At 33.2% G+C, this 10,010-nt stretch overlaps 1 protein-coding gene across 1 annotated transcript; it reads right to left on the bottom strand.

The window, feature by feature from the left end:
- Positions 1-19: 19 nt before the first annotated feature.
- Positions 20-3,594, bottom strand: LOC100785400 (scarecrow-like protein 21). The gene is made up of 2 exons (XM_003551459.5): positions 3,346-3,594; positions 20-2,113 (listed from the first exon to the last, which is right to left on the bottom strand). The coding sequence occupies exon 2, from the start codon at positions 1,955-1,957 to the stop codon at positions 320-322; it is 1,638 nt and encodes a 545-aa protein (XP_003551507.1). The 5' UTR covers positions 1,958-2,113; positions 3,346-3,594; the 3' UTR covers positions 20-319.
- Between the last annotated feature and the right edge of the window lie 6,416 nt (positions 3,595-10,010).

Genomic DNA, 10,010 nt, shown 5'->3' with positions numbered 1-10,010 from the left:
GAAAATGAAACTATAGTAGTAAGAACCAAGAAGTGCCAGTTTCATACTCATTGTTTTGCTATAGATTTCATCTTACATACTTTGCTGTTATAAATTGGCATCATTCTGATCTTTGGCAAGCATTACATGTTCTAAAATACACCTCAGAAAATTTCAGGATATATAGTCTTTCTTGATATTACTTGCATTGCTGACATAATGATTAAGGAAGCTCTCTTACAAAACAGTAATTTGACTATGAAGTGAGGAGAAATTGTATAAAGAAGTTAAGGATGATACATAACCTAACTAGAAGCCTGGAGTAACAAAAAATGAACTGTTAGCTCCAAGCACAAGATGCAATAAGAACTTGATTCATCCAACCAAGAAATAGTGCACCATCTCTCTCTTCTAGAGTGTAGTGTCCATGGTAGCTCTGCAGAAGATCCTTGATTGAAGAGTTAATAACGGAGCTCAATGGATAAGGTGTAAATCCAGCCTTTGTGAAACGCATTTTCCACTTATTCAGAAGCTCGTGGCGTTCAACTCTTTCTTCTCCTTCACATGCTATTAAGTTGACAACTTCGCGAGCCAAACAATGCTGCTCCACATTAATCCTCTCTTTGTGCTCCCTTGGAAGAACAGTATCAATCGATTCAAAAACAGCCAAGTAGTACTTCATTGTCTCATCAAAGCGCTGCAAGAATGGCGCATTGTTGGTGTTAAATTCCTGCTCAACCAGAGTCACCACTTTAGGAGATAATCGCTTTGCCAATCTCAACAATCGGTCACGATGATTGTGACTGTTCACACTTTCATCTGGCACATGGTGCAGACTTATGGCGAAGTTCACTGCCACAGCTTCATAAGGGAGAAGTTCAAGGTCTTCAAGTTGCACCTGAGAAGCAGGTACTCTTACAGCATTGAACTCAAAAGGCACATGACATGACTGTGCATGTGCAGATAACCTTTTCCCAACAATATCAAGCCCTCCTCCCCTGGCATAAGCCGAATAGGAGTCATCAACACCGGATATTCGGATCTTCGGGGGCCCTCCAGGGCGGTGAGCTAGAGCCTGAATCAAGCTCACCCACTGGGTTCCCTGGCCAATCTGAAAGTCAACTATGTGGACTTCACTTTCCTCCTTCAGAGCTTCAGCAATTGCTCCATTTGCCGACATGTACCCAAACTTGAAGTATGGACAAATTTCATAAAGCACATGCATGTATGAAAGTAGTTCATTACCAGTAGGCTCACTACATTTTAAGGACTTGTAGATTGTGCTTCCTGAAGCAGCCATCCTTGCAACAAATGACTCCAATATGTATGCTCCCAATCGCTGAATCGGATTGCCCGAAATGGACACCATCTTACGTAACTCAGACACCAGCCAATCAGTTGTCTCCATATCATTCCTAGCCATTGCTTCTGCACAAGTATAAAGCATCTCTTTCAAATCCCCTCTAGATGACATCTCCATCAATTTCTTCCACTTCTCTGCCTCTAACAAAAATGAATCAGGTTCTGGAATTACAGTACCATAGATATCTAGCATATCTGCATTAGGTCCTAGCATAGCAGTTTCCAGCTCTCTTATCTTATGTGTCAGGTCATCAAGGTCATGCGTCAAATAAGAATCATCCTCAGGCGAGCCACTAGCAATTTCAAGAGAATGCTGTGGCCTTAACACATATGAGTTTGACTCTAGCTTTGACAATGGACTATTGTTAGATGAGAAACTGAGAGCAGGTGGAGAATTTTGGTTAGGGAAACTGTTGCCTGTGGAAGCAGATTCAAGGGTGCAATATTGTTCTAAAGTTTGGACTGAAGGGTAGGTTGTTTGGCTGCTGTTATCAGAGGAAGAGTAATTGTCTATGTTCTCACTTGATGGCATGCAATATGACTCCAAATTTTGCACAGGCTCAACATAGAACCCGCCAGAGCCATAAGAAATTTTATGATTCTGAGATGTTTGCATTGAGAACTAGCCAGTTCTTTGATATACTCGAGCTGCAAAATATTTTCACACAAACACTGCTGAATTATTGCTTCTACTCTTCAAGCGCGGTAATCATTATCCACGTTAATTCAACTTCTGCTTGGCAGTAACACTGTACTGAAAATCTGAGTTGTTCTGCAGAAGGTTAAGAAAACAATTTAGGCAAACATGAATGTTAACAAAGATAACTGAAACTGTAAAAAAGGAAAACAAAGACACAGTCCATTGATACTGATTGAAAAATGTAATGTAGTGGTTGTTGCCCAAATGTGTTATTCCTTGAGGTTAGGTGTAAAGGCGTATGAGATGTATTATTCACATAAAGGTAAAAAAATAGTAAGAATTGAGATGAAGTTTTTATTAAATGATTGGTTGCATTTCAAAACCAGAAGAGTAAGCTTCTTGACATCACAGTCTATATTTCCCAGATTCATAATATGTTATTAAAATAAACAGCACACCAAAAGAGACAGTGCATGATTTTCAGTATCCAAATGAGCAGAATATAATAGTTCTCAAGCTCCACACTCAAATGCAATTTTAAAAGTCTATTAGAATATTTAAATTTGTCAGCAAGCCCTTTGGTTACTCAAGGCAATCACCAGCCAGTTTCTGCTTCGGTGCTTTCAAATTTAAGCAATAAAAAAAATTAATAAGATAAAACTTTAGACTACATAATGAATTGGGTACACCTACTGCTACTTGAAGCAAGACCCTTTTCTTTTTCTTCTTTATTGATTTATCCTTAATGGAAAAAGTAAAAATATGAAGTTATTCAGAAATGGCTCCCACATGCTATACATAACTTTCAATTAAAGGGACATACAAAGGATTAACTATACTGTAAAGCATCAAACTGGCAATTAGGAAAATCCATTAGTATTCTGGGTTGAACTCAATTCTGAGAACATACTATAAACCTTTAACTCAATTAACACAAAGAAAAAAGTTTATATGAAACAGTTCTAAACCTTAAACATTTAACCATCACTTCCCTTGGTTAGAAACTACCACTTGAAGGTATGCATGCATTCAAACACACTGGAAAAATACAGATTATAATCTTTTCCCCCAACAACAATTGAAAATCAAAGGCAAAACATAAAAAGAAAAAGGCAAATGTAAACCAGAAATAGGTAAAAATAACTTCTCAAAGTTAAATATGTCATGATTATCAACTACAATAGCAATCTTTTTTCACAAACTCAATCAGAACAACCAAAGAAAGGAAAATAATATTATTTTTCTCTGATACTTGAAAAAAGATGGAGTACCATCATCAACTTAGCAGGCACAGACACCTCATGATATCAATCAATCACACAAATCAGGAAAAAGGGAGCAGTTCAAAAGTTTGAGGCTCTCACCTTAGCAAAAAACCTGATCTGAAGCAAGACCACTCAGAACCAGTAATAATGACCCAGTTGGATTTGCAGCCCAAAAATGAATGAGAATTTATCATGCACAAACATACACATGTGTCATGTAAAGAGGTTTGTTTGGAGTTGGAGATTATATCTTGGAACACATGGCAAGTCACAAAGGTTGTTGGGAGCTTTGGTCCCTTGTGAATTGCATTTTTGCCATTTTATATGGACGCCAACATAGAAAGTCTCCTCTTGTGTGAAATTACTTTTTTGACTCTACCATCGCACTTAATTTACATAGACTTTGATTACATTGTCACTTAATTTAAGCTTTGTTAACTTTTTCATTACGGATCTGACAATTTGTTTTTATTCGCTTCAATTATTCTGAAATATCTTTGGCTTTGTAATCTTATATTTATTTATATATTAAATTACTTGATTAACGTTTTCAAACGTTTTGTAACGAAGACGGTCATCGTTACATTGAGATTTTATATATTAATTAAAGAAAGCTATGATGATCTATCTTTTAAGATAAGAAAGAAACATATGCGTAAATTTTATTTAATTTTTAATTTTGCAATATATTTCTGCATCATTGGAGTTATATACGAATAAAAAAAAGTCATTAGAGTTATATCAACTTTATTTTTTTCTTGTTTTTTTATTTTTGTTTTTTTAATAGAGTTATAACAACTCTATTAAAGTCTGCAATTAAGAGTTATCGTACTAAATATATAAATACATATATTAAGTGCTTTTAGTATAAGTTTTATCATTTGTAATTTTTTTTAAAGAAAAAAATTGTACCCTATAAGAAGGTGAAAAAACATTTCTCAATTCTTACTTTTTTTTTTCAAAAGATGAAAAAAAAAGTATGCAATTTACTATTTATCACGTTAAAGTATAACGTTTTGGTATATAACTTTTATTAAGTTATTTTTACTTAAATTCCTTTTACAATGAAAAAGTATATAAGCATAGAATAACCTAATAACAAATTTGTCTCCAAATTCATGGTCATGAGAAAGTGTTTTTTTCAACCCAGCCAGAGAGTTCGATAAACAAGATCAACGTGTTACTGCTACAACAGATCATAACATAGTTAATGGGTTCTAAATGGATACACAATCCCGATTATTTCCAATTTTTGTTTTTCTTTTTAAATTCCTTTCTTTTTTATTAAGAAGAAAACATTCTTTTATAGTTTTGTTCCTTCTCACTCGTTGCTCATCATTTAATCACATACATTTAAAAAAATGTAAAGAAGAATTTAAAAATAATGTAAAGGGGGACAATTTTCAAGGAATTGATATATTTAATCCTTAAAAATGACAAGTATATTGATTTAGTTCTTGAAAGTTTTTATTAACACAAATTAACTCCTTAGTCCTTAATTAAAGAATTGTGTATAAGCTGGAAAATCAATTTATATGAAGCATCTTCTTAATTTTAAACAATAAAACTTGTTACTTTGATGGAAAAAAGTGTAGGGGTAATAATTTAAAAGTAATTACTATAAAACTCTTAAATAATTAGAAGACAAATACTAATCAGTATTCTATTAAAAAAAATAAAAAAAAATATTATTATTAAGATACAGAAAAATACAATTTTTACGATTTTAAAATATATTTTACATAATTTTTAATAAAATATTTTTTAAAATTTTTAATCAATACCTTAAAAATACTAATTAACAAGACTTATATTAAATTAAATTACAAAAACTAATTAATGCCCTGAAGACAAGACAAGGTTAGGGGGTTAGGGAAACACAAATAAAATTTAGTTGGGACTTACTCCAATTTTATTTGTTTCTTTACAATTACAAGGGCAAGAAACCGAAAAATGGAATTGGTGACATGGACACGTCATGGAATTGAACGGTAAACATCGTAATGATGCATGTGCTGGCGTCTCCATGGAACGGGCTCCACGCGGTTTCAGCCTCTTTCACTCGTTTTAGTTCCAATTTTTGCTAAAAAATAAAAATAATTAAATAAGTACTTTATATGCTAAAAAAAGTTTAAATGTGTTTTTTTCAAGCAAATGTATCATTTTCTTGTCTAGTTCTTCTGATTTTCTTCAATAATTTTTATGACGTTTAAAACATTCAAAATGAAAACGCGTAAGAACTTCAACACTGAATGAATATGTTTATTTTTATTTTTTAAAAAATACAAATGAATATGTGGTAATGCGAGATGAAGCTTTGTCAGCCACATGAGTATTTTTGTAAAAGTTGTATCTGAAAAAAAAATTGTAAAAGAGAGACGGATGGAAATCTGAAAGAAAAAAATGGATGACTTAACGGTTTTATGAATCACAAAAAAAATTAAAACAAAAAGTAAAAGCTAATTTATTTATAAGCACAAAAAAATATTGAAATCTAAGTTACATGCAGTGGGAGAGGGTTATATAAACTAGTGTAAAAGTAGTTTGTTGTATTTTCTTATTTGAAGATACAATAACAATAACGAATACTCTCACAAATAAAATTATTTATATCCACACAAAAATTATGAGAACACACATAAGAATTACATTGTAAAAAATAATAACAAAAACAAGAATTTGACATGATTCGACATCTTTTGTCTACGTCCATGAAATCGTCTAAAAAATATTTCACTATCACAAGAATGATAACAAGATTGTAGCACACCTCATATAGTGTATCATTCTACAAACCCGAGTACCTTACTTAATGATTACAAAAAATGATAACACTCTCAAACAAAGACATTTTTCTCTTAACAAATTAAAGTGACTTTGTTTCACAATCTCTCTTCTGAGACACTCTCTTCATGTGTTTTGTTTCTTTACCAATTCTCTTCTCTAATTATAGTGAAGATTGTTACCAACTATAATAAATAAGCTCTATTGGAACTTGAAACAAAAAAAAAACTTTTAATGCTTCCACTCAACTAAGGTTCATATAGTAAAATGCAATCTTCTACTATACATTTAAGTCACCTAAACCTTAGTGATAAAAATTCAATTCCCAATGTGCATACACCTTATCTTTTGGCTTGGAACTCTATAATTCTCCCCCTTAAGTCAAAAGAGAAATATCATTCAATTAATTTAAGAGTGAACAAATTATCCCTCCAACGGAAGTATCTCCCAACACTTCCACAATATTAGAAAACTTCACTTTCTTCTTCACTTTACTATCATGGTTCCTCTTCAAGACTTGACCATCCAAATAGCAAATGTTATCTTTATTTTTTTGTCCTCGCAACACCAAGTGTCCCCTCTTGTACACTTTGCATCTCCAATTTGAACCAATATATTTGTACCCTTGTGATATCATCTCTTCCATAGAAATCATATTGACAACAGTAAAAGGTACAAACCTCACATTTGAGAAAGTTCAAATAACATCATCATGGAGCTTCATCCTCACGCTCCATATGCCTTCAACCTGTTGGATCAAGTGACCTCGGAATAATTAAGAAGGGGGGTTGAATTAATTATTTCTAATCCTTTACTAATTAAAAATTTACTCTTCTAAGGCTTTTACTATGTTGTCAAGTAAATAAAGAGTAGAAAAGAAACTTAACCAAAAGTAAAAGTGGGAATTAAAATGCACAGCGGAAATTAAAAGAATAGGGAAGAAGGAGACAAACACACAAGAGTTTTTATATTGGTTCGGCAACAACCCGTGCCTACATCCAGTCCCCAAGCGACCTGCGGTCTTTGAGATTTCTTGTCCAACCTTGTAAAAATCCTTTTACAAGCAAAGATCCACAAGGGATGTACCCTCCCCTATTCTCTTTGAACAACCTAGTGGAGGGTAGTGGATGTACCCTCCACTAGAACTGATGCACAAGAGATGTACCCTCTCTTGTTCTCAGTCAAACCCAAGTAGATGTATCCTCTACTTGTACTACAAATGATGTACCCTTCAATGTGTTAAGACAAAGTTCTCAGGCGGTTAAACCTTTGAAACTTTGTGAATGGGGATACAAAAGAATTCTCAGACGGTTAGTCCTTTGAAATCTTTTGTATATGGGAAAGGGAAAAATCAAAAGAATTCTCAGACTATGTCGTTTTGAATTCTTTGACAAGGGAGAAGGGAGACACAAAAGAATTTAGGCAGTTAGTCCTTTGTTCTTTTGGAAAAGGGAGAAGAGAGACACAAAAAAAATTCAGGCGGTTAGTCCTTGGTAAAGGGAGAAGAGATGAAAAGAATGAATAACACAAGTTTGCAAGGTTTAGAAAACCAGAAAACTTTAGAAAGCTTTTGACAAAGGAAAAAGAATAAGAAGTTCAAAGAGACTCAGAAATCAATGTGAAAAAATTTCTTGTGTAAAGAATGAATTGGAAAAGATAGATAGATGTTTTAAATGCAAAACAAAACGTTTCTTTTATAGACTCTTCATGTCTGGTCAAGAGAACCATTAGAAGAGTTATGACCTTTAGAAAAACTTAAAACCAATTTGAAAAAGTCAAAAACTATTTGAAGAGTTACATCTTTTGATTTGTTCAGAAACTATCACTGGTAATCGATTACCAAATCAGTGTAATCGATTACACAAAGTTTTTTTGTGAAAGGATGTGACTCTTCACATTTGAATTTGAATTTCAACGTTCAAAGACACTGGTAATCGATTACAACATTTTGAAATCAATTGGAACGTTGTAAATTCAGTTGAAAGCTTTTTGAAAATCATTTTGCTACTGGTAATCGATTACAATAATCTGGTAATCGATTACCAGAGAGTAAAAACTCTTTGGTAAAAGGTTTTGAGAAAAATTCATGTGCTACTCAGTTTTTGAAAAAACTTTTTAATACTTATCTTGATTAAGTTTTCTCTTGATTCTTGAATCTTGAGTCTTGAATCTTGATCTTGATTCTTGGAACTTGAATCTTGAAACTTGATTCTTGAAATCAAATTTCCTCTTTGAACCTTGAAGTGTTCTTGATTCAATCTTGAACTCATACTTTGATTCTTGAAGTCATCATCTTTGTTATCATGAAGTGTTCTTGACTTTTGAGCTTTTTGTCATCATCTTTGTTATCATCAAAACTTCTTTGAATCAATCTTGATTCATCATGAAGCTTGCTTCTACACAACCTTCATTTTTCCACCATTCCCTAACTTGAAATGGCTGAATTCTCCATCATTTTTCAAAGTATCAAACATTTCTCGATCTCTACAAATGTGCTTTGAGGTAGCAAAATTCATCACCCATTTTGTTTTAGCAACCTCATCGTTTGTTGCCAAAAACACATCATCTTCATCTTTAACACTTTTTACTACATTAGTTTGGGAGTTGGCATCATCTTTGTTCATATATCTTAATTTCTTCAAGTCCTCCTTCATTTGTTTGTACCTCACTTGCACATGACCTTTCTCTCCGTAATAGTAACATTGTATGTTACTCATATCTCGTTGTGGACGCAATGACGATTTTGATCTTCCTCTTGGCCAATCTTGTCTCCTTGAATAATTTCTCCCCCACTCAGAGTTCACCACAGCTATTGAATGTGTTCATCATCAACATTTTCACTTCTCATCATTCTCTCATTTTCTCTAAGAGTGGTAGTCAGCTCATCCAAATTCAAAGTTGATCTTCCCACAAGCAACGTTTGAACCAAAGCTTTGAAGGACCTTGGTAGTGAGACAAACAACAACAACGTCTACTCCTCATTAGAGAGTTTATCTTTTGCATTCAACAGTTGGCTTACTAATTGATTGAACTTGTTGATGTGGTCATGGAAATCTCCTCCCATCTCCATTTTATGTTAATACAACTCCATCTTCAAACAGAGGTGATTGGTTAACAACTTTGATGCATAGATATTCTCGAGCTTCTCCCACAAGGCCTTCGGTGTTGTCTTATTCAACACGTTGTGTTTTATCTTAGGAGCAAGGGTTAACCGAATTGTGCTCGCAGCCCTCCTTTGGATCTTAGTCCACTCGGTTTCATTTATAGAAGTCAGTCTTTCATCTTTTAACTCCTGATCAATATCTTATAGCACCAAAAGGTCTTGAATAGTACTTTGTCAAATCATAAAATTTATTTTTTCATCAAACAATGGTATCTCATTTGTGTGTTCCCGACCATAGCTTTGATACCACTATTGGGTAATCAACGCTTTCACAAATAAAATTACCCACACCCACAAAGGATCGTGAGAACACATACAAAACTTATACCATTGGAAAAATAATAACAAACACAATAATTTAATGTGATTCGGCACCTCTTGCCTATGTTCACGAAATCGTCTTAAAAATATTTCACTATCACAAGAATAATTACAAAATTGTAACCCACCCCATATAGTGTATCACTTTACAAACCCGACTATCCCACTCAATAGTTACAAGAAATGACAACACTCTCACACAAAAACATTTTTCTCTCAACAAAGTGACTTTGTTTCACAATCTTTTTTCTCACACACTCTCTTTATGTGTTCTATTTCTCTACTATTTCTCTTCTCTATTTATAGTGAAGATTGTGACCAACTTAATAAATAAGTTCTCTTGGAAGTTGAGACAAAAAACAACTTCCAATGCATCCATTCAACTAAGATTCATTTAATTAAATGTAATCTTTTACTTTGCATTTAAATCACCTAAACCTTAGTGATAAAAATTCAATGCCCAATATGCATCCACTTTATCTTTTGACTTAAAACT

Source organism: Glycine max, chromosome 18 (assembly GCF_000004515.6).
Source record: "Glycine max cultivar Williams 82 chromosome 18, Glycine_max_v4.0, whole genome shotgun sequence".
Taxonomy (NCBI): domain Eukaryota; kingdom Viridiplantae; phylum Streptophyta; class Magnoliopsida; order Fabales; family Fabaceae; genus Glycine; species Glycine max.
This window is presented reverse-complemented; position numbering and strand designations above follow the sequence as displayed.